General features: G+C 40.5%; 2 protein-coding genes and 1 long non-coding RNA gene across 4 annotated transcripts; 1 reads left to right on the forward strand and 2 right to left on the reverse strand.

Annotated features, from left to right (window-relative positions):
• LOC134864824 (uncharacterized) lies at positions 1 to 19,610 on the forward strand. The gene is made up of 3 exons (XR_010165875.1): positions 1 to 395; positions 15,950 to 16,022; positions 17,592 to 19,610. It is a non-coding gene; the product is annotated as an uncharacterized LOC134864824 (long non-coding RNA).
• stox2a (storkhead box 2a) lies at positions 1,441 to 18,214 on the reverse strand. Of its 2 annotated transcripts, none has more exons than XM_063884096.1 (4): positions 17,619 to 18,214; positions 9,290 to 9,442; positions 4,724 to 7,268; positions 1,441 to 3,430 (listed from the first exon to the last, which is right to left on the reverse strand). In XM_063884096.1, the coding sequence occupies exons 1-4, from the start codon at positions 17,947 to 17,949 to the stop codon at positions 3,229 to 3,231; spliced, it is 3,231 nt and encodes a 1,076-aa protein (XP_063740166.1). In that variant the 5' UTR covers positions 17,950 to 18,214; the 3' UTR covers positions 1,441 to 3,228. The 2 variants fall into 2 exon arrangements, with proteins under 2 accessions (XP_063740166.1, XP_063740167.1); XM_063884097.1 differs by lacking the exon at positions 17,619 to 18,214 and adding an exon at positions 11,021 to 12,319.
• Positions 19,381 to 24,945, reverse strand: casp3a (caspase 3, apoptosis-related cysteine peptidase a). The gene is made up of 6 exons (XM_063884107.1): positions 24,731 to 24,945; positions 24,232 to 24,371; positions 21,628 to 21,756; positions 21,325 to 21,500; positions 21,091 to 21,202; positions 19,381 to 20,991 (listed from the first exon to the last, which is right to left on the reverse strand). Exons 1-6 carry the CDS (start codon positions 24,793 to 24,795, stop codon positions 20,762 to 20,764), a joined length of 852 nt encoding a protein of 283 aa, XP_063740177.1. The 5' UTR covers positions 24,796 to 24,945; the 3' UTR covers positions 19,381 to 20,761.
• Between the last annotated feature and the right edge of the window lie 56 nt (positions 24,946 to 25,001).

A 25,001-nucleotide genomic window follows, 5' to 3' on the forward strand; every position in this document is an offset into this window, starting at 1 on the left:
CAGTTGTAGAAATATGTATCGCATTTAAACAAACGAAAGATGTTGATTGTCTTTTAACGCAAAACAAAACGTTATAAAGTTCAACTTGACATCAACACCTCGATGCTCACTAGCCGCAAACTGATAGTAAACACAACAACAACAGATTTAAACTTGAGTGGTTCACGAGACCAAAACACATCACTGCTAGCTTGCCAGAGAACACACTTATGCTTTCCGTGTTCTTTAACTTTACTCGGGGGGCATGGTACCTCAAAAACAGACTTTAAGGAGGTCAAGCATCTTTCTGAGAGGATTATTAAGCATGAAGGCAACACGACAACAAGCGGAAATTTGGCAAACATGGCAACCCAAACTGACAGAATGAACAACTGACAGCACATTAAGGAGATGAGGTGAGTGTTTTACTATCACCTGTGTTAAACTGGGGGAAATATGAAGTGTATAGTAGGCCTACTAAATTGGACAAATCATTTTATTTAAGTCCTAGTAAGGTGTTTGTATTTATGATTATTTTCATTTCCTGGTCCTTTAGACTTCCACTCTACATTTCAACCTTTTGAAGGTTCAGAATAATTCTACAACGTAGATACACCAAACAATGCATCATGTTCAACTGTATTCATTTTTTGGTTAAATTCGCAAGCCACCCAGAATAATAGTAGGCCTTTAGTTTAAAAGTCTAAGTTCCTCATTTACTCCTTTACAATTCTATGTGCTGAACACATTATGCAGTATTTAAATAAACGTTATTTTAAGAAAGGGCCGTTGTGAAGAATGACTATTTTAATGTTAGTAGTTATACGTATATTTTGATGCTAACACTGTGAAAATGTAAATTTAAAAAGTGTGTAATTTTCCATCAATGCTCACAATACATTTTTAGGCTATTAAAAACAATATGATCATTGATGTAGATGGATTAAGATCTATGTTTGACCCATTTTAAGATTTTAAGGATAAGCCACTTACCTTATAGGATCAGTTAGATGAGCTTCAGGTGTCACACTTTTATGCAACCGGGTGCAACCACACAGCCTTGAGCTGCTGTACAGCCAGACAACCACTAGAGAGCGCTCAGTTTAAACCTTTTAAGATCAAGATGTTTGTTTTTAGTTATTTTACTTCTAAAGGAATGGTTGTAGTTTTTAAATGACAGCATGACTGAAAATGATGATCAAATACGTGTAAAACTCATATATGCTTTTCATAAATGTGAAACAGTACTTTTCATTTGGAATTATTATGATGAGAGAATCATGTTGTGTATTCATGTTCAATAAACATCATACTAGTTGACTTTGCATGTAGTTTCACAAATTGTCTGACCCTCTGGGGCCCAAACTGTGGCTTTATCTACAGTCAATGATGATGACCAACCTTAAGTAACAATTTACCCAACTTAAAAGAAAAAAGAAAAAAAAACAGCAGGTTTTGAGATCAACACAACTGTGACTTATACCATCTTATTTCAATGAAGTTGAATATTGTTTGTGCGGCACAAACCATCGAAACCTGACATGAACAAAAGGCAAACTTCATGGACTCGTATTTGATTGGTGGATTCATCCTGAGACTTTTTATAGACTTTCACTGAGTAAGTGCACAATTATTTAGTAGTGCAACAAACAATTGTTGTCATTAATGTGCTAGATATCTTTACAATACATTGAGTCATGGTTTTGCCCCTGGCCTGATGAAAAAAAGGCCAATCACATTTCCCTTAGCCCAAGGTTACATATTCAGATCCCCGTCTTTCTCAGTTCAAAGAGCAAATATGGTCCTTTCATATAAGACAAAGAAAAGCAGCAGAGTCACCTGGACATTGGTGGCATTTCTGCATGAAACATGATTCAAACTATTAATGCATTATCAGAGTAGTTGCTGATTTATTTTCTGTTATCATATCATTACTTATCATATCAGCTCTCAAATGATTAATCCTTAGAAAGAATATCTTGGTTACTCTAGGTAATGCACAGACCCCAGTGTCGCCAGTCTATAAGGAGCTCTTTTCTTACTAGAAAATAAAATCTGCTTTATCTGACCATTTAAACATCTTAACTTGAATTCATAACAGCCAAGTCAGTATGATGAACAGACCCTTTCCGTTTGCATTTTGTAGAACCTGCTATCAAAAGTATTCTCATTCTGTTCACAACACAACATGTCTGTGCTGTTTTGAGCACTAAAGAATTAAAAAGCTGAAATAAAAGCCTTAAAAAAACCTCAGAATTCCAGACTGTGATGAGACTGATCTGCTGAGGAAGATCACGGGACATGAGTGAAAGCTTCAGAACGGATACACATTTACCTTGATTGTTTTGTCACCTTTTTAAAAGGTCAATAATTCAGTGTATTCTTAACTGTTATGCTTAAACATGGACCAAAAAAAGTCCTTAAAGTGCTCCGGGAGTTGTAGAGGTTGATACACTTGATTACACTTTTATGATATCTTGGCAAGCTTCTCTTCCTTTAGAACATTGAGACATAAATGAAAACTCTAGATTTGACAGTAAATGAACCTCATGGTGAGATTTTTTGTGTTTTGCATGTGAGGGTGAGATGCAGCTCATTCTGTCCAAACATCATTTTTGGTCACATAGCATCTTTAATACCACCATTATAATAATTAGGATATCAAAAGTATCGAGTATACATACATCATTTGCATTGCGGTACACAAATCTGAGCTGATTTATGTTTTTATATCTTTCATTCGTTGTTCTCAGGATCAACTTTTATTGTCTCGACATTGTGCTGATACATTGAATCGTCCTGAAGAACTTGACGCTATTTCAGGAAGGAGAACATTTAATTGGACATGTATTGTTAAGTAATATAAAACGTTTTTTTGATATTTCCAAATGTAACTTGAATCCTATAGTCTACTACTTTCCAATACCAATAGTCAAGAATCTTGATATAAGCCAAACTAGAGTCCATGTCACCAAAAATCAAAGTACTTCAGGTAGGTTTCCTCACCTACAGTGGTCTTGTAGTTTTTCTTCTCTTTTTTGCAGTAAAGTTCTTGAAGCTGTGGGAACAGTCTCTTGAAGCCATGCCTGTTTTTGTAACAGTCCCAGTAAATGGATTCTCAGGAGTCTGAAGATGTGTGTTTATGTGAATGTGTGTGTATTGGTTGAGGAGAGTGAAGGTCTAAAATTGGTGAAGCCCCTCACTTCCTCTTTCCTCCACCACCATCCATGGTCTCAGTCTGTGCTGCGGTCAGACACTGGTGATGGAGGCCAGGCAGTTCGATGACTTCTGGAGTTTCTCAGGCTGTGTGGTGGGCGGCTCTGGGATGGCGCGAAAGCTGAAAGGCAGTCCGATACTACTGGTGCCGATGTGGCCGGGGCTCAGCGCTGGATTCTGCCGTCTATTGCTTTCCACAATGCTGGATGTGTTGGATGCAAGGCTTTCACGTGTCCTGCACAAGAGACAGCAGAGAGTCAGGTTTTAGCTCTCAAAATGCAACACAAAATCTCACATTGTGTATGGCATTGGTGCTTCTTGGCTAGAAATAAAGAATACTCGGACAATAAAACTATTTTCAAGTATATCTTGCAGACAGAGTAAAAAATAAATGCTGAGAAAACACAGATGGTGTATTCAGGGTCATTTTCTACTGTCTTGGATCGAGGAATTTGACAGAAAGTGTTATAGTCATTGGAGTCTAAGGACAGGGGATCTTCAGCTGCAATGTGGGTTCTAGCTTCTTTGGAGCTGACTCAACAGAAAAATAGCTTGCTGCCAAGTACATTTGTTCTTTTGATAAACTGATGTTTGCAGTTGTTCGTATAAAGTTGAAACTTTTATTCTCATTTTGTTTCATTTTATCCATTTGTCATTTGGCTCAACTGTAAGTGACTTGCATGACACTATCCGTAAGGTCTCTTTCATTTGTTGTTCAAACACAAAATGAAGCAACCAACAGATTAATAAAATAAATACATTATGGTTATACTACTATCGAATTGTAATAACCATTAAGTGTGTGCTTTACATGTGCTCAGCTAGTTTGGGGTCAAACTCGATGAATTGTGAGCACAACAACACTGCAGTCTTCTTATAGAAACCAATATTTGTGTTGCACTCTGAAAAGTTGTATTATACTGAAGTTAGAGCAGGAAACTGATTCCAAGCCTTGTTTTACCACCATTGTATCCGATTTAAGAGGCGCCATAGGTACTCACTAAGAGCTGCTCCAAAAAATAGCAAATCCATAAAGTGAGTAAATAGAAATAAACTGTGTCCACATTATTATGTTCACCTCTACAATCTCAGGCAATACAACCTCAGTAATTGAATTCACACATTGCTGACAATAATACCAATAATTATCAGCTCCTTAAATGTGTTTTGTAAGATTCAACTATATTTTGCACTTCTATCTGATAAAATGGTCACTGAGTGCTGATAAAGAGTTGAGATTTAATTGTAAGTGTCTAAACCTATATACTTCAGGTTACTGAGGCAGATCCATCCACTGAGAGAAACTGTTAGAGTTGTGTAGTGGACCTTGAGCTAATAATAATAATAAATGTTGTCAAAATAAAATGTTACTTGGCCTTGGAGGGTTACCTAAATGTTTCAAGGTATTTATTTATATTAGGCCCCAATGTGTTTCACCTAAGGTTTGCCTTCCAAAGTAAACCGTACGAAGAGTTCACAGTTTATGTATCATCATCTGACATTATTTATCGATAATGTTCGCACAAACCTGGGGGAGTTGAATCCACTATCCACCGTGACACTGCTGCTGTCCATGCTGTCCAAACGGGCAGAGTGGGCCGACTTCTGGCTGCTGCTGTTCTCCGTCTCCTTGGGGCTGAGTAAGGTCAGGTTGGTCTCCAGTTTCCGCTGCAAATCATGATCCTTCTCCCGCTCCAGGAGCCACTGCATGGTTCCCTCCCCGCCACCACCACTGCCTCCACCGTTACCACCCACTTCCCCATGGTCCTTGTTGTCCTCTGCCGTCGCCAACTCTTTGTGCGAGTCCTCCTCTGCCTCTTCCTCTTCTTCATCATCTGATACATTATAATAGTCAAAGGAGGCGGAGGGGACTGTTGGCTCTAAGCAGCTCTGTAAAACTGCCGGTGACGCTGAGGAAGTGGCTGAATTGGAAGGCTGCTGGGGCTCAGGATTGTCTAGGGCCTCTGTTGATTTGGCATGTGAGGCTTTCCGCAATGTGCCGGACTTGGTGTAGCTGCTGTCCACGTAGCCTGTGGACAAGGCATTGTGTGGAGGTTTGAACAAAGTGTCCTTGCTGAAGATCTCTTTCCTCTTGATCGCCATACCACCGCCTCCCCCACCGGGATCTACATTGTGTTGGTGTGGCGTCAAACGGGCATTTTGCGCCGGCTCGGGCGTCTGGCTTGGCGTCAGACGCACTGAGCCGTTCTGTCCCTTTGCTGCCGACAAGTCCTCTTTGTACTCCATCGTGTGAGGAGAGGTGAGGTGAGGCGTTTGCCGGTCAGCCGGAGAGCCCTTTCGGAGTCCCCCTGATGAGGTTAATGTGTCATATTCTGATTTTGCCTGAGGCGAAGGGGCAGTTAGGATTGTTTCATTTGACGTATTGCACTGGAAGTACTCATCTGTTGAGGGCTTAGGAGAAAGTCCCATTAACTCATTGTACGTTGGCAAGCTGTCTCTGCTTTTGTTCCTCTCCATCGTACTCCGAATCCTTGACTCGTCCAAACTCCCTTTCCCCAAATCAGGCACATTAAAATCAGAGTGGAACTTAGCAGCAGAGAACATGATCCTTGAGAAGTGGGAGGACTTCTGCGTGGCGCGCAGGGTGCCGTCGTCAGTGTAGTAATGACTACGCTCCTCCAGAGTGGGTTCAAAGTCTTCTGGCACCCCCAGTGATGGACCCTTGAGGGAGTTGTCCATGGACCGAGAGCGTTCCTTAGCTTGATCTGACCTCTCGTGACGCGACTTCCTGTCCTGATTGTGACTGTGACTTCTCTGCACCCTGGACTGGCAGGTCCCGCGCGACGGCTCAGGGAAGGGCATCTCCGTCCGTCTTTTGGCTAGCTCCCCAGACACGTCCCACTCAGGGGTAACAGGGCAGTACGATTCTGTAATGTTGGGGTTGCTATGGACCAGGTAAGTTGCGCCTCCACTTCGCCTGCGCTCCAAGGTGTACATGGCCTCCCGAGGTGAGCGAACTAACGAGTGGCTAAAGAAGCGGAAATCCCTTTCCATGAACAAGAGGTCCCAGTTTGAACCCTCGGACGGGTCTCCCCTGGAGGTTCGGGGTTTGCTGTGCGAGCGGGATTTACCATGTGTGGCCCTCCGGTGGCCCCTCCCCCTCCTGCTGCGTGCACTGTGGTGGGCTGAAGAGCCCGCCTTGTTCTTCTGCGAACGCTCCTCCTCAATCCTCTTCATCACAGCCGTGTGTCTTGCAACGTTCTCAACAGTTAGATCGGGGTTGATTCTGCGGATTATCTCCATCTCCACCTCGCGGGGCATGGGCGTGGTTGGCACTTCCTCATCACGAAGAGGCCACTCCTCTGGGGGGAACTGAGCTGAGAAGGTGGCAAGCTGCCTCATTTTGTCCTTCTTGAAACTCAGTCTGAAGAGCCTGAGACCAAACCTTTTGGATTGCTTCTCGCCACTGCCGCTGCCACCACTTCCTTCTTTCTTTTTGGTCAGAGTGTCAGTTTTATAAGGAAAAGAAGTGATGCTTTTGCTCTTTTCAGCGGGCTCTTGAGGCGGCGGTTGCACGACAGGAGGGGAAGTGGGAGGAGGGGGATGGGGGTATGACGGCGGTTCTCCTCGATGCTCCTTAGCTGACGTGCTTGGTGGAGTTTCCCCACTCTTGTGATCCTTGGGCGGCTTACTTTGATAAGAATCTCCTCTGTGCTCCTTTGGTGACTTGGTACTGTGAAGTCTGGACGAGTCTTCGCGATAGGAGTTGTATGAGTCATTGTGATTCTTACGAGGAGGCCTCTCTCTCAGGCAGCCAGGTGTAGATGGTGTTACATTACCAGACGGAGGTGAAGTGCATTGCTGAGGTTGCTGCTGCTGCTGCTGCTGTTGATTTTGTTGTTGTTGCTGCTGCTGTGACGGTAGCGGTGAGCGCTCTTGCAGCCGATCATCCAGGTGATACCACTTGTTGTTGGTTCTGATGAGGGACGGAGTGATAAAGTAGGTCTGGGGGGTGACAATGAAGTAGCCCTCTGGAGTTGGGTAGATCTTCCTCTCTCGCACCAGCATGTTCAGGGTATGTCGCAGAACCTCTGAGCTAGGTGTAGGCACGCCTGCAGGAAAAATATAGATCAGACACAGTTGTAGAACACATTTCATTTAAAACATATTGTGTTAACATCATTAAAAAAGTGAAAAAGACTTTAAAAAAAGGCATATCAAATATAGGTGCACAATTTCACCTAAAGTTGGTTAAAATATAACAAATTGGAACTAAAAAAAACCAAAAAACTGAACTATTGTTTAAACTTTCTGCATCTCCTACGTTTTTTTCATGCTAAATAATTATTTTTTGTAGTAAAATATCAAACAAAAACTAAACTTGACAAATACAGTGTGCATTATGATCTCGCCAGAATTTGAGCTCAGCTTAACTCTGGTTTTAATTTTGCTTGACAATTCATAAATTAATAAATCAATATAAGCTATTAATTTTTTCTCCTCTATTTTTGTTTTTACCATTTTCAAAATATTCAAATAATAGTAATGTAAAGGTTTTTCTTTTTTTTATTCTCTAGAAAATATCTAAATAGTATATGCAGATCTTTTCTGCGCCTCTTTAGAAAATACATTTGAGTTCAACCAAACAAATACACTTTTTCATTTATTGATGATTAACCCAGCTTTTTCATAAATTGACCACAACAGGACACACAAATCCACATTTATTTTTATGTAACACAATGACTTGACATGAAAACCTAAGATTTAAGCTGTATGAAAATAAGGTAATTAATAAGCTAATGATATTTAATCAGTCATCTCAAGAGCTTAGTTTATAAAAATGACCACATAAACATTAAAAGTCCATTTTAAATACAACTATTCATAGCCTTTGTCTAGCATGGCCAGTGTTGCCTGACATTACATCACCCTGTTTTTTTCTACACAGCAATGATGCAACCTATAAGTTCAACTCCTTTCCACGCTGGCATTAAGTAGAGGTTAAGAGGATTTTGAGGGACACATTTCCTTTGAACTTGGTTGTTTCACAGTGGTAAAACCTTTTCAGTGTATGGGTAAAACCTCAGATTTTGAACATTGGGCTTGTTTCAAAGAAAATTACTTTTGTGTTAAAACATTACATGTATTAAAACAAACTACATTTTAAAATGTTATTTTTGGAACAGCGCAAACATTTCGTGATAGCGAAATTAGATTAAAACCTAATCATCCTGCACTTTTAACAAGAGAATATCCACAATTCAGAATAAATCATTTGTTCATCGGCAACGCCACTAATAACAGTACCTGATGAAAACACAGGAGAGGAGGAAGGCAATGCGTTTTTGTGCTTTTTACGCATGTTTGTTGGCATGATATTCAAGTTTAAGACTGCAACAATTTTGTCAACAAAATCAGAAAAAAGTAAAAAATGTTCACCATCATTTCTCAACTTGATATCTTATTATATCTCAGCTTTATTTTTGCGCTAAAAGTCAAAAGATATTCTCTTTTCTATGGTATACACCAGAGAATAGTAGCAAATCTTAAAAGCTGCTCTGAAAATGTAATAATAAAATGGTTACTCGATTATCAAAATAGTTGGCAAATCATTTTCTGTTCTATTCGCTTAACCGTCTAATTGCTTCAGATTTATTCCTGTTGAAAAATAATGCCGTTAGCTTGTTGTTTTATAGGATGACATATTTCAATTTGAAATGAATATTTTGCTTTTTGAACCCGGCTTTTATGTTAGACATGTCTTTACCCGTTAAAATGCTGTTTTATTTTGCTATGCTGCATGTGTTCAAAAAGGTCTTAACATCGGGGACTTTCTTGTTGTTTGTTTTAATTTGTGATGTGTGCCATTTTGTGAAGCACTTGGAACTTCACCGACTGTATGAAAAGCGCTTTGTTATTATTATACAATTAGGCTGAGGTGATTTACCAACAAATCAGAAGACAATAAACCAGGTATATGACACATTCATGGATGTATATAATCACCATTTTAACCTTAGTATTACCGTAACTGATTATTCTCTCACATATGCTTCATTATATATTCATAAATCGTTTTTTGCATGCTTTAGTGCAGTCCCATGTTAAATAAGGAGGTCAAAGGGCGTACCTGGGAAGCTGGCAGTGAGGTGCTCCACCAGAGCCTCCTGGTTGACAGGCTTATGGGCAGAGTTCATAGCAGAGATGGCCAGGCACAAGATCTCCCCCAGCGGGATGAACTGTGACTGGCTGATAGGTGACATACTGATCGGAGACACGTCACCTGCAGGAGGAGGAGGAGGAGGAGGAGGAGGAGGAGGAGGAGGAGGAACGGTTAGATCATGAATGAACAGCAGGCGCAGCGTGTGAAGCTATGATGTAATGGTCAAACGGCAGCAGTTTGCATGCTGCCTCGCTCAGCTCCACCCCTCCTCTCTGTGCTTTCTTACAGCCTCTCTCCCTCCTGTTTCTCGTAGGTTAGCAAAGCGAGGCAGCTGCTGCAGCAACCGTAGTGCAAGATCACCTGATTCCTCCTCGTTCACTTCACATCGTCCCACAAACGCTTGCACTATCAACCCATATATTAACAAAATATGACTGACTTTAGAGCCACATTTAGAGCTTACACACATTCATTCTCTGTTGCCTTTGTTGCATTAAGCTGGCTTTGCTGTCAGCAGTAGTGAGTAGTGAGATCATCCTACAACCAGACGGCCCAGCTTCAAGCCTCCCTGAGAGCAAACATCTGCCCCGCTGAAAGGTTGTAGAGCAACACACCGAATCCATCGCTGCAGCATCTGTGCTGTAGCTGACCCTGTCCTCTGACCTAAATCTGCTGATCGATAGAGAATCACGCGACACAATGAAGAAAAAATATTCCACCACAGCCTCCATCTTTGATTCCTAACCTAACATTGTGTGTCCTGATGTTCACAGATATTCAGAAGAATTATTGCCTCATTGATCACGAGTTTTGTAATTCACCGTCTTCACTTGTTTTACCTGAGCTGCAGTCTGTGCAGGGCCCTGCCTCCTCACCACACTCAGCTGAGTGGTCAGTTAGGCAACACGATGACGTTATCTCTGCTTAGTATCACAGCCCCTTAAGCTTTCTGTGGCTTTACAAAGCTTTACACACATTTATTTTTTCTGTAAACGTGAGAATAGCTGCATCTGCCAGAGAATTGGTCGAAAAAAAATCCTGGTCTTGAGTTCTTATGGTAGAGACTAGTATGGAATAGTAAAGTATAGTATAGGAATGAGGTTGTAGTAGTAATGTTTCACATCCTACGAGAAAGCACTAAAGACAGCAGAGAGATGTGCAAATATTTATATTAAAGGAGACAGAAAAGATCAAATATTCTTGGTAAGGACATGAGTTTGTGATGAGAGATAGCCAAGAAGCCCTTTTTATAATTTCAACCAATGCCAAATATAAATCTGTCACACAATTGGGCACAGAGGTGATGCAACTAACAGTATGAATAAGGAGTAACTATTAGGAACTATAACATATTAAACATAATGGTTTGTATATGGGTAGATTTGCAGGAAATGGAAGAATTTGCTAGGAAGTAAAAAGGTTACACAGAGTTGGACAAACAGAAATATAGAGAAGAATTGTAACATAAGCCAAATGAGTGCCCTACATTGCCTATAACATAAGAACGCTTTACATTAAATCATTTAAGAATATTTGAAATTCTTCTGTTTCTATTTTACCACATTTCATACATTAGAGAAGTAATAAAAGGTGAGTTATCATTTCCTTCTTCTGAACTTTGCCCCCAAATCAAACTGTGTCTTTGCTCTGCGTAGTGAGAGGGAGGAGCTTCTGTAGGTGGGAGTGTCAAAGACTCACCTGGCGCACGATAACTTGGCGGGGACGGAGAGAAATGAGGAGCAGGAGGGGGAGGAAGATGCTGCTTCTGCACACGGATGTCTTTCTCACTACGGGAGAGATTGTGCTCCAGCGGGCGCTCGCTGAGCTCCGAGCTGGGCCAGGCCCGCCGCAGATTGCTGCTGCGGTTCTTCTTCATCGTGACCCCTTTACCAGGTGGCCTTCACCCCTAGGGGCTTGGTGGAATGGGGGGAGAAGGGGGAAGGAAGGAGGGAGGTGGGAAAGGGGGGGTGTGCAGGGGGAGGTCGACCAACCTCAGGCTCAGTGCCTCCCCCGCATCAGTAAGAACGTCCCGCTAGAGCGATCACACACCAGACATGGCAGGAACCAGTGTGCACCTTCACACACATACACACGTCTCATTTACATCCACGAGAAGGCTACAAACGACCGTGTTCGCACTGTGGGGGGTTGTCATCGGCTGCTGGGCTCTCCCAGGCTGATCTGGAGCGATGGCGGCGGAGGTGCAGGTGATTGCGCGAGGCATCACCCTTTCATCGGCATCAGTCCCAGCCACCATTTGTAGCATCCCCATTTGCATGCGTAGGGAGGCACATTACGTAGCCGCTCTGATGTGGGAGGAGGGAGTAGGAGAGAGGTGGGGGGGTAGGGGTAGAGATGAGGGAAATGGGGCATTGGAAGCGAGGAGGACGGTGAGGAGAGATTTCAGTGGAGGTTTTGGGATTTGCTCGTTCCTTTTAGAGTGGAAGGTAACAGGGGAAGGAAGGGAGGGGATGGATGGATGGTCAAATATTCAAAGCTTAAGAGGCCCAGTGTTCGACAATAGCTCAATTCACCACAGGAGTGCTCGGCCGATCCCCGGAAAACAAAAGACCCCACTTAAAAAAAACCACAGAAATAAGAGGCTCCATTCACCCTAACGGGCAGTGAAACCTCAATAGTATGCCAAGCACCGGAGACGCCACGTTCACCTCCATCTTTATCCGATCAAGCACAAGACCCCATCGTCCTTTCGACAACAGCACACCAGGAGAGGGTGGGGAGAAAAAAATGGAGAGCATAGAAATAAATAAATAAAATTCAAGAATAGATATCCACCGTTTCCCGCAATCCAAGGGAAGAAGGTCCCGAGCCTATCGCCGTAGCATCCATTCATTAACAGGGGGGGATGCAAACTCCAGTCAACGGCAAATCTCTTTCAACGCTAATGCTGCAGCTGCTCCCAGCACCTCCAGGAAGGGTGTGTGAGTATGTGTGTGTGTGTACGTGTATGTGTGTGTGTGAGAGAAAGTGTGTATGCGCGCATCCGCCTGCTGCGCGTGATTCTGCGTGAGCATGCATGCGTCTGTGTCTGGGTGATTGAGGCTGAGGGGAGGGGAGGAGAGGATGCAAGAGAGGGAGAGGGAGAGGACATAAGGCAGAGAGGAGAGCAAATATCAACAGCTCTTAACACACACACAAGAAAAAATAAATATTCAGCCCTCAGATGATGTCTGGGGAATATCTCAGTGTCTAAATCTTTGACTGAATTTCCATTCCAATCTTCCTTCCTCTCTGCTTCCCTTACACTCTGCTCTGAAACGGGGCCCCTTAAACTCCCATCCATTGGAGTCTCACCTGAAGCTAAAGATTTAACACGGCCCCAAACTAAATTTGTGTCTTTCTCATCACTGCTGTCCACCGGTCGATTAAGAACTGTGTGGAGCTGTCAGTGAAAAAAGACATACCCCCAAAAGCATCACCTTAATCTCAGAGTGGCAGCTCCTGCAGACTCCTGCTGACTCACATGTGTGGAGTGTGAATGGACGTTTGGAGGGACAGAATAAGGAGCAAAGTGAGAGGGCAGGACGGGCCACGGGTGAGGAGGAGGAGGACGGGGGGGAGGCGGTGTCACAACCAATCTGCTCCAGTTCACTGATACCAAAGAGAAAGAGGAGAGGAAGGAGGGGTGAGGAGGAGGGAGAGCGACACCACGCCAGCCATTTTATTTCTCAGTAGTGCTGCAACAGCCTTTGTTGCCATGACGACGCAAGCCGATGATCTCATAGCTGTTACCTTTGAGCGCTGTCCCGTTAAAGGGCCAGCGACCCAAGATAGGAGCAGACAGACGGCACATAGACGAACACTCAAACCGTCTGTTATTCGGACAGAAAATACTCCTGCAACGCTGCTGAGACATTGACGTCCTCCAGCAGTTATCCTCTGACAACTACAGGACAATCACACCGACCAGAGGAATATATATTTTGAAAAGCCAGATGTCTTGATAGTGGCAAGACATTAAAAATTCTCCATTCTAACATCCTTCATGATCTACTAGATATCCCATTAAAAAAATCCTGCTATCTACAAATATGTGGCAATAAGAGTTTAAACAAATACTTAATAAATTGATTAGTCGACCCACAGTTTTTAAAATAATGTCAATGTAAAATAATTATTAAACGTTTCAGTAATTTTGCAATCAAAATATCTTTATGTTCGACTGATTTCACCTCGCGTCCCAAGATTGATTTTTTGGGGGGGAAATATATATATGAATAACAGCTAACAGAAACAGGATTACTTTGGGCTGTGGGGAACTGTCATGACATTTTTAATTACTTTTTAACAACGGGAAGAAAAGATAACTATCATAATAGATTTAAACAACTTTCTTACCATGTCTTCTAGTGCCAAAGTAATGGCACTTTAACGTTTGCTTAATAGCCAAAACAAAAGCTAAGCAGAGTTGGGCGATATGGAGCAATAACGTTTCATGATATTTCTGACCAAATATATAAATATCCATACTGTTGGATAGAAAACTGGTGTTTCACAAAATATTTACGAGTAATGTATACATATTAACTAAGCAGGTGGTCACTCAGTGAAGAGTCTGAAAAACAATGTTACAGTATAGTAAGGCAGCTAGCAGAAGACAACAATTATACCATATTACAATATCCAAAATGTAAGATGATATCAAATGTCCTGTTTCCATATCGATATTATAATTGCATATTGCCCGGCCCTCAGTTAGTTGTCAGTATATGTTTAAAACCAGAGTATTAGTTGGATTATGATGGAGTAGTCCTGAGCTGTGCCAGTAAAGGATTTGTGGCCTGTTACAACTTCCTTGCAAACAGGACCATTTCTGCCGGTGGTCTGCCCTCCAGTGGAACATTTATGACAGCACATGTTTCCATAGTAAACCCTCTAGACTGAATAAAGAGACAGAAGAGGTTTTGCCACAACAGCCTACATAACACTGCTGACATTAGGATATAAGGCAACAAATCTCTCTCAGCTGCGTTTAACATTTCCCCCAATTCTCTACTGGGACCCTCCCTTTCCTTCCAGTGGAGACCCTGGCTACAGCAGGGAATGCAGTGCCATCGTGTTTTTCTGAACAAATGCTCCACTTTTCCTTCCTTAGGAGCACACACTCCTCCCAGTCTATTGTTCATATCCTGCTCACAAAGTCCCTTAGTTAATCAGATTGAATGTCAGTATTAAAAAACACTCAGTTTCCACACAGTTTGAAATCCACAACTTTGGTCTTTTGGTGTTGTAATCCAGCTGCTTTTTGGCTATCAGCCCTAATCAGACATTCCCAGGCAATTTGGAGGATAATATGCATTATATAAATGTGTAGCAGTCATAATATTAAATGGTTAGTATCAACATGCATTTTACAACACCTTAAAGAAAACTCCAACAATACATTTCTCATGACTATTTATTAATAATGTACAGGTTAGTGTAAGTATAGAATAATATTGGTGTATTAATTAGCACTTATGCATTACATGCCAAATGCTTACCTTTTACACAGTTAATGAACATCCAGTGAAAATGTGTCGAACTAAGTTTGAACTTGTCTTGTAGACTCAAATCTTGACACTAAGCTGTATGCAGCTCATAAAGAGAATACACCCTGCAGTGATTTTAATCTGTATAGAACTATTATTACTTTAGGATATTTTCCATAGAAAATGCATGCTTAAAACTGCTTCAAGTGATCGTAAATAGGAGAAAATGGTTAACGTTTAACTCCTGGTTGAATTCACATGAGGTTACTGGTAAACTAAAGATTGATTATGTTTCCTAATAATGCATTGCAGTGACTAAATTGCAATCTGCGCTAGTTTACAAGTTAATACTTATCCTATCCTTTTTCTTGTAGGGAAATTGGATAACTTATATAAAACAAAATTATATATATATATATATATATAAATCGCATGTGAACCAACTGCATATGCTCTGTTGGTTTTGAGATTATAGTCTGGTGAGTTATTAGCTATAAGACAAACATTCCACAGCTTATCAGTGTTTGCTTTAGTAGTGTCAGTGAAGTAAACCTCACTTTGTCTGACGGAGAGACATAAAAATCACAATCTATTTTAAGATTTAACTTTTGATTATTAAAGCTTTTAAATTCAATACAATCATTATTTATCTGCTCAATGTAGAAATCTGATAACAGAACGGAGCGTTAGAAATGTTTGAACAGTGAGTACAATCTAACATTTACAGTTCAATCTGAACAATTAAGAGTACCACGGGTTGACTTGACAAACAAATTGTTTAATATTTGCAGATACTCAAACACTAACACACCTAAAGGTTTCCTGCATTGTGTATTAGTGTAATGTCGTAAATATAAAAAAACCAGTCTCTTTGCATGTAATATATGAAGGATTTCATTTGTAAAAACTAAATATTAAGCTTAAAGACCCTGTGTTTCTCTCACTCATAAAAGTGTAATAGTATGTTCCCCCCAAAAACACCCCTGGAAATCCTGCTTAATGCCTTTCCAATTCCAGGACAAAAGCATCAAGTCAAATGTAATGACATCAGCTGTGATTGGACCGAGATAAAAGGAGCTTCATATGATGATCAAACAAACAAAAAAGTATTTTCTGTATTTTTGTGTTTTCTCAGCTACTGTAGATGCTGTTCATCAATGACACTGAAGATCTGACGGAGGCTCTATTGTGAGATGCACATAAATAAGGTAATCTATGACATTCTGCATGCTCTCTCATTTGGTGCACACACACACACACACACACACACACACACACACACACACACACACACACACACACACACACACACACACACACACACACACACACACACACACACACACACACACACACACACACACACACCAGTCAGATAAGAAAGGTGGCGAGGACAGTGTGATGTGCGCAGCAGTTGGATTAGACAATACCTCAAGTCGTCCAAACCTGTCCCAGCACATACATGAGTTATAGCCTTGTCAGAAGAACTAGAGTATGAGTGTGGGAATGAATCCCTGTCTTCTCTTCTCTGTGTGACTAAGTCTACCTGATATGAATTAGGTAGGATATAAGGTTAGATGCTGCCTAAACATTCTCTCTTGGGACTAGCTACGACTAGTTTCATGTAAACGTTTTTTTTCTTGACTGAGGGATATAACCTCAGGGGGAGGTATTTTCAATCACGATGATAAAAAGGGAGGTCCTATTAGGTTGAATTCCACTCTTTAGCCAGCTATTAAAAAGGGGTGGAAATCAGCATGAAACAACCAGCAGAGCAAACCGCAGATGAAACTGTCAGAAGCAAAACAGACATAAAGATGCTGTCAAGTATTTTAAAGCACTTCCACATATTGAGTCTTGTCAGGCAGCCTGATTAAGACCCTCAACGAAAAAGGTAGCATTTTTCCTATCTGGTTCTTTGTGACTTGGGCACTTGGTATGCAGGTAACGAAAGCACTAAAGACCTTTTTACAAGAGAGACCGAGGGGAAGACTCTTTGCATTCATCGCAAACAAAGTCTAGCTAGTTATTTTGAACACTTGCAAGTATTTATAAAATATTTTCAATTAATACTTCAGAGTCTCCTAGAAGTGTTGGTGTCTCTTTCTAGTTTGTTTTGCAGTTAATTCCAGTAGTAAGGTGCAGAATGTCTGAAATAAGTCTTTACCTATTTTTGTGTGCAGCTATTTTTTTTCTGTTCTGGTATTTTATGATGTAAAAACCTAAGACGTTTGTTCTAAGTATCAAGTCCCAAGTTTAAGTCTTTAGGGAGTTGTCTGTGATACCTGAGAACACAGTTTCTCCTCTTCGTTACTTTAGACTTTTCGTGTCCAAGTTTAACGTGTCTCTGTACAGAAATATTCACAGTATTACATCAATGCAAAATGGCCCACCAGAGTTCAGAAATCGGGTTATGTCGTATCATTCTGATAAATTACACTGCTATAGGCAAAGATTTTCAGGGTAAATTACATGTAATTATTGCCACTCCTCACTCTCAAAACCTGCTTTTTCTTCTAATGTGTGCAACTTATTTGTTATACTGTGTTTGGTTACTTGTGGATAAGTCTGCTTTGATGGGCATGTTTTTGTGTCCATGCTGCAAGTCACAGTTCCAATTGAAAGAAAAGAAAAAACCCAGTTTCTAAGAATGTAAATGAGACAACTTCTTTGCAGTTTGAAAACCCTCAAACACATTCATGTTAAAGTGGTAAACAAACCCTCTTATGTGTTTACATTCTACAGTTGGATTGCAGTATCATTTATGTTTCCTACAGACTTGATGAAGATTTTCACAAACCCACCTATGCACTTGATGTCATAGCCTTGTGGTGCTTTGAGGGTCCGCCTGGTCCATCCGTTTCTGAGCACCTGCAGATGAACCTCTTTACCCTGAATCAGCAGCACATGCTCATCTATCCAGCCCAGGAAGAAGATCTCAGTCAGTGCGAGTGTTAGAGCCTTGTTCCAGAAATGCTGCATGTTTACGGCTTTGAAATTAGCGAACACCTCGTAGCCGGTGACGCGTTGCTCTAACTTCGGTGGTGATGATGGGGGGTCCGGTTCATCTTCTCCGCCGAGCTGCGACAGCACCAGAGCCAGAGAGTGCGGAGAGACCAGAAGAAACTTCTCCATTCCTGCTTCAGGCAAAGTTATCGACGGTCCGTATCAAAACAAAACACCGTTTCCTCACTGTTGGACGGTGTATGGACCGCGCATGTCTTACTTTTCTATCCCAAAAGTGCCTGATTATCTCAACTGGTTTACTCATATTTAAAGAAATGAACAACAGAGTAAAATATTACAGGATGGACTTATCCGGAGTTTGCAGAATCATGTTGGAAATAAGCATAATAAGTACACGTGCTCCATGTAAAATCTGGGAAATTAACAACCTGACACGCCGTCCTCTGCAGTCAACTAAACCCGACTATCAAAGAGTATTAGGGACTATTTTCAGCGACAAAGAGGCGAGGACTAGTGCTGCGTTCAAGGACCACACGTAAACTCCTACTTTACACTAAGAAAGATCATCAATGTCAGGCCTGTTTGTTAGAAATTGTGAATGGGTTTTAAAATACCAAACGTTTTGTTGATTTGGTTTGACTAGACAATACTATTACCAACAACAATTGAAAGAAAAATTCAAACAACCGCATAGTATGTGCAGTAGAAACCTAATTTTAACTTTATTGTCCCAAAAGGCGCAATAAAGTGTTGCTTAAAGTAAGAATAATAGTAAAATAAATAACAAATATATCTAAAAGGCATGATCATAGAGGGGAAACATAACCAACATGTTTCTCAAAATCCATTTGAATTCTCTTTCAGCACCTTATAGTGGAAATAAAGTTTACAAATCAACCCTTTATTAATGATTGCTCTACTGTAGAGCTGCAATAATTTGGCTATTATTTGATTGGTCAATTTCCAGACAAATAACGTCTTTGATATTTAAGTTACTGCTAATCAATGCTTTATAAAAGTAATGGCCTAATGCAAACATAATCTAAAAGTAAACATAATACAATCATGAAAGCTAGGAATAATTAGCTTTTCATTGCGTATGCTGTCAATTTTCATCCCAAGACTAAACTCTTAACATCAACCAAAATAAAGAAACTGATTGGATGAACTCTTTATAATATTGTATCCAGGGGGGCTTTGAGTCTGGGTATTTTTAATGGCTGGTGTGTGTAGGTGTTGAGCTGTGAGCATTTGTATCAGTATGTCCTCCAGATACCAGGTGTAAGCCTCTTTTGTGAGAGCTAGTTTAGGTAAAGTGGGATCTGTGCTGGCAGTGAGGGATCGGAGACCGAGTTTTATTTGGCCCAGGGCCTCAGGATCTGCTGGCCCACTTCTTCTTACCTAGAGACATGCCAAATCTGGAGTAATCCTGCCTGTTCACACTCAAAAGAAGTGTGCAAAAGTACACCCTTTACTGTGTTGGTAAAGGTTAACTAGATTTATGAGATATGAACAACAATGGCAAGACTTGATGGAAAGTGAGCAGATACACGACTGTAAGAGCCAAGAACAAAATCATTAACACTGTTGTACAACACGTAATGGAAACTTGTTTTTATTTTTTATGGAAACACAACACCAATCTCACAGTATAACTGCTTACATAATAGTGATGGAATATGAATAAACCAAAAGTTACATTCCTAGCAACAAGTGTATTACATTGACAGGACTTAAAAACGGGATTGTCCAACGACTGAAGTATTTTAACAGCAAAGTGATTTCAGCTATTTTGCTGTAAATATTAGAAAATGTACTCATGAATGAGCAGCACCTGGATTAGTACACAATCAAATTGTTTGTTTCTTCTTTTATAAATCACTAAATGCTGGTGGTTCGGTTTACACATAAAGTTTGATTGTTTGATTCACAGTTCAACAACAGTCCATTGGAAATGATTGTTTAAGAAGTGAATGCATGTAACTGTTGAAGCAATGCGGAAAGGCGTCCTATTTGCCATATCTTAAAAAAAAGAAATACATTACCTACTGTCTATCAAGAAAATGAGAACTTGTGTTCAAGTTTTAAAATGTGCCTCAAATGAAAGCATCTTGTGTGTGGGCTGGCTTTACTCATGCATGCTATATGAAGCCTGGCACTGGCTAATGTAAAGAACACACTCACTGCAACAGTTATTTCAAAGAAATTCATGTAAAGAAAACAAAAAACCACAACATTGAAAATATAATTCTGAGCTTTAAAACCAACCTTACACATAATAGCATAGTAGAGCTTCCTGAATTTGCAACACAAGTGCAGCATTCATTTAGGCTTCATCCAATTTATCAGGTTATTGTTCATCCAATTATTCTTCAACCTTAATGTCAGATGTCACCATAGTGATTTGAGAATGAAAAAAAGACAACAAGGATGTAAAGAAAAGAAGAAACGGGCTTGTAAATTACACTCAATCCCTTTCAAAGTTAAAAAATCTGCTGACTCATAACAAGGTTGATGCTTGAGGGTAGTAAGCCTTTTCCACAGTTTCATGATCAAACACACAGAAGGTCAAACTCCCTATCAAAATGGCTCCCAATAGGTTTCCCTGAAATGTGTATAGTGTAAACAGCTAAGAGGCATCCACTGGTAGAAAGCTGTGAGCTTGGAATTACATGATCAATTACATTTTATCTTTAGATTTCTAATTGTACAATGTTCTTTTATGTTTTTCAACTTACATTAACATTGTTTAAAAAAAAACACCTTTGAGTTTACATTTTTTCAAAACGAGAGTCATACATTTTTTAATGCCTAAAACCTGAATTAACTTTATAATGCCAATCGTAATAAATGTGACTCTGCATCTACTCTCCTAAAAACAGGTAAGCTGATCTTCATTCATACAGTTTAAACTAAAATAATTGACAAACACAACCTTGAGCTTTTTCTTCTGCAGATTAAGGCTGGAGATGTAGAGACATCAAGGAAAAAAATACATCTCTTTGGTCAGCATTGACACTATGCATGGGATTTGTTTCTTTGCATTGAAGCCTGGTGAATAGGAGACAGACTCAAACTCTACTGCCACCTTGTGGTTCACTCGGGTCAGGATGTGCTGGAGCTCCAATTCTTTTCCATATTTGCTGATCATTTCACAAAGGGACTGCATGAACCAGGACCCGGTCGAGGTGTTCCTCCATGAGTAGTAGCCTGCAGACACATCAGAGAAAGACGGTGGATAAATACATAAAGCAAAAATAATATGGTAAGTATACAAAATGGCCTGTGTTTTGGTGTATGAGTATTAACCTGGTGCTGTGGAGAAGGCATACAGGAAGTCAGCTTCCACAGGGATCCTGGTAGTGCCATCCTCTCCGCTGTCTGCTTCAATGCCTGCATCAAGCTCAGTGCCTCTGCAGGCCTAATGTGCCGGACACACACAAAATAAAACTTGGTTAGACACTTTAGAGAAACTAAAGGTTAGTTTGCGCAAGAGGAAAAAGGAAGACAAACTATACAGTACAAAAAGTATAAATACAGTACCTGGACGAAGAAGAGTTTGGGTTTTCCGACCAGTGATTTACAGCGATCGCCTCGGAAAAGTGATGTCAGAAACTTGAGCTCCACTGACCCATCCGTACCAAAGAACACGCCCTCGTCTCCGTGACTCAGCAGGACGCAGACGAATGAGGCGTAAGAGCTGTGGTCTTCGTTTGACGCTAAATAAATCAAAATGTATAGCATTTAATATATTTGGTTCAAGAGGCTTCACAGGCCGTAGGTGAAAACAGAATTACTATTTGTCTGTGTATGTACAAATTTAGTATACAGTCTTCATCAACTTACCAGAAGTTAAAACCTGTACCATCTGATCCACTGACTGGTCGTTGTAAACCTTCGTTTTGTAACCCAACTTTCCGAACACTTTCATCGCATGGGCTGCATCTACATCTGTACCGTTCCGTTGATTCATGCCTTAAAGAAACAAAGAAATTATGGTTGCTTGAACACAATGAAAAAAACATGCCAGGCTTGCTCATATGTAGATTCAACCCTCAGCACAAACTGTATGCACTTAATATTGATTTGTTTTCATATGAATATTTTAAAGTCATTGAACACCCATGATACCCCTGCACAAAGGTCCTTCTAATTATTTTTTCCCATTACACTCTACTCGTGGCGTTCAGATTTATTCACGACAAGCCGTAAAAAACATGTTCTTCCTTCTGTAATTTTTACAATGCCGTTGGCACACAGGTTATGTTGTCTATGAGGCACAGAGGACTATTTTGAGTATGCACAGCCTGCACACAACTGAGCTGTAAAGGTGAGGTTTTTAAGTGCACCCTTTTTTTAATGATTTTATGATGAGTACATGAGCACATGTCTGGCTACCTTACATAAGCCAAATGTCTTCACTCTAGTCAGCCAGCAAACAAAAAGACACCTACACAGGTGTAAATAATAACATGATTGATGGCTGAAAAGGACTTGCTGTCACAGTGTGATGGCTGATTAGAACATTTGAAGTGAATAGCTCCATCGTTAATGTGGTGCCTAACACCTGTGCTATTCCTAGTAAGACATGTCAACAGCTCTTCTTCGGAAAATAGTTGTGAACAAAAGATCACTAAAATATTTGTACATCGTGTATATGGAAATGATAAGAAATTCTTTAATTTGTCTGTATTCAACCTCAATAACGAACTGTATCAATATTCTCTTTAGTTTGTTACTATGGTCACCTGTTTTGTTTGTCAGAGTGAGGTTATGGACCGCAACTAGCCTGCTCTCATGGGCTTATCACATAATTAGGTAATAGTCTTGGAAACATGCGTCGGGGATTACAGAGTACATCTCAAGACATATCTCTGTATGTAATGTATGTGCACAAATCAACCATAACAAGAACATTTTCGAGGTTAAACAGGCGTAACCACTTTTGCCGTTTACGCCACTCAGTCATATGATGTACTTGATGTTGAACATTGTTGACCAAGCAGTCATGTGTACTCAGTTAGTCCTGTTGGACAAGTTTTTAAAACACAAGGCTGACAGCAAATTAAGACCATCATACAGTAACTCTGAAGCTGTATTCGCTTGCATTCGTATCCAAGGTCTTCTCAGAGGCAGACTCTTTCAATAACAGCACATACTGCCCCTCAGCTTTGCAAGCTTACATTGCACAATGCTCATAAAGGGAAAGAAAGTACTAAGGTCAACTCAAGGTTTATACATTATCTTACTACCTACTGTAGACACCAGGCCTTTATACCCTCAGAATTGTTTGCACTGGAATAAATGGAATCCTTGAAGCGCAGACACATATTGACATATGTGTCATTAACCAAAACATAAAATGACACACATGTCAATATCTTTAATGTTTTTCTGTATACTGCCACACTAGAGCAAGACCCCACAATATCAAAGTTACTGAGCCTTGAAATAAATATATAGAATTAACATCCTCAAAAACAGACCATGCTCCACACTACAGTTGGAAGAGGAACTAATCGAACAGTGGCTGTTTGTGTGCAAATCCTACTGCACGTCATGCGAGAACCTGCACTTTCTAATAAACAACTCTAAATAAGCTGCACTGGGAGTTATTGAGTGGTCTAATAAAAAGTCCATGAACAAGGGTAAGTACAACTGCGTGTCTGTTTTCATCATCAATAAAGCCCACTTTATAGAGTCATGTCATTTACTGGAAGAGAAGTAAAAGTAAAGTTTGGGTCCCAAACACACCAATGTTTTCATGAAGGTGAAAGACAAACTACAGCCAATGTCTTATAACTAATAAAATATTCAAGAGTGTACACTTGAGCCAAATGACCTTTGACCTTGGGCTAACTCTAAACATTTCAAAGTGGCACTTCGTTAAATCTTAGTGTTGCTTGTTCTGGACTGCTGGAAAATAACCCTGTACAAGAGAATGAAAGATGGACTAAAAATAGATACTTTGACTTCCTTTTTGCCATAAATTACTTTTTCAAAATAACTGAGAATATATAATCACTATACTTAAAGTGTAACAGATGTTTTGTCAGACTAGAGTTAAAAACACAAGGGCATATATAATTGCAATAAAACAGTAACAAACCCTTGTGTTACCACAGGGCTGGGCCATATGGAGAAAATAAATATTACAATACTTTATATGAAATATCAATATAGCACTGATAATGTAGGGTTGACTATTGATTTGTTTTATTTTTAAAAAATCACATTTTCAGTATATTGCCTAGCCCTAGTCACCATTAGATGCTAATTTTTTTTTAATGATTTCCTAAATGTCTGTTCAAGCGTTTCAGCACTAGGTTAAAAACAAGAAGCTACATGTAACGTGTGTGAACATGTATTCAGGGAAGTTTCATTTTGAATAGGTGTCATTCATAAACAAACTGATCCTGGCCCTGACCAAAAAAAGACTAAATGAAATACCTGTTGTCCTTTCGAAGTTCTTGTTATTGATGATGATGCACTGGCCGATGCATGGGAAGTTCAGACTGTATCTGAAGCTTTGAGCACTGGGCTTGGCGTCCACATCCATAGCGGCAGATGCAGACAAAGACGACTCCGACCTGTAGGAAAACAACACCAGAACAGAAGTCTTTACTTTAACTGGAAGATCACAACACACTATAACTAATGCACGACAAGAAAGAGCCTAGGAGGCATTTAAAGAGTGAGTCACAGGCCTGCATGAGTGATTCACATGAATAACACAATGCTGATACAACTGCAGACTTACAAACAACAGCCAATATTTAATAAACAGCGGGTGAATTGATGCTTATTAGCAGCCTGTAAGGATGCTATATAGAGGTAGTACGGTATCGAGGAAGAGCAGCTTCCTCATCCCTGCCTGCTTTTAAAGGACAACAATGAGCTTCAATAGATACAAATCTAAAAAGCTAATAGTAACTAAACCGTAACTTACTGTTGTCCATCGACACGCTTTGCGTCTGTGGAGTCTTCTCCGGGTCCAGGTCCATTTACCGACATGTTTCTGATTCAGAATATTAACCACACTATGAAATAACACACCCTGTATGATGTGCAGTAAACCCGGCAGGCGGCTAATGCTAATGCTAACTCAGAGCTCAGGCTGTAAACAAAGCTGCTGATGTCATGGAGAGGCGCGCTCACTTTAAGACCCCACGCCTGCCGTGTGAGGGGGCGGGCACATATACACTAACGCCCCCTAATTA

Source organism: Eleginops maclovinus, chromosome 5 (genome assembly GCF_036324505.1).
Source record: "Eleginops maclovinus isolate JMC-PN-2008 ecotype Puerto Natales chromosome 5, JC_Emac_rtc_rv5, whole genome shotgun sequence".
NCBI classification, from domain to species: Eukaryota; Metazoa; Chordata; class Actinopteri; order Perciformes; family Eleginopidae; genus Eleginops; species Eleginops maclovinus.

Coding starts and splice junctions, on each gene's coding strand:
- stox2a (XM_063884096.1), bottom strand. CDS start 17,949: ATGGAGAAGTTTCTTCTGGTCTCTCCGCACTCTCTGGCTCTGGTGCTG. Junction 7,269..9,289: donor CCTCACTGCCAGCTTCCCAG/GTACGCCCTTTG, acceptor TTTTTCCTGCAG/GCGTGCCTACACCTAGCTCA. Junction 3,431..4,723: donor AGTGGATTCAACTCCCCCAG/GTTTGTGCGAAC, acceptor TCTCTTGTGCAG/GACACGTGAAAGCCTTGCAT.
- casp3a (XM_063884107.1), bottom strand. CDS start 24,795: ATGTCGGTAAATGGACCTGGACCCGGAGAAGACTCCACAGACGCAAAG. Junction 21,501..21,627: donor GGTACAGGTTTTAACTTCTG/GTAAGTTGATGA, acceptor TGATTTATTTAG/CGTCAAACGAAGACCACAGC. Junction 20,992..21,090: donor TGCCTTCTCCACAGCACCAG/GTTAATACTCAT, acceptor ATGTGTCTGCAG/GCTACTACTCATGGAGGAAC.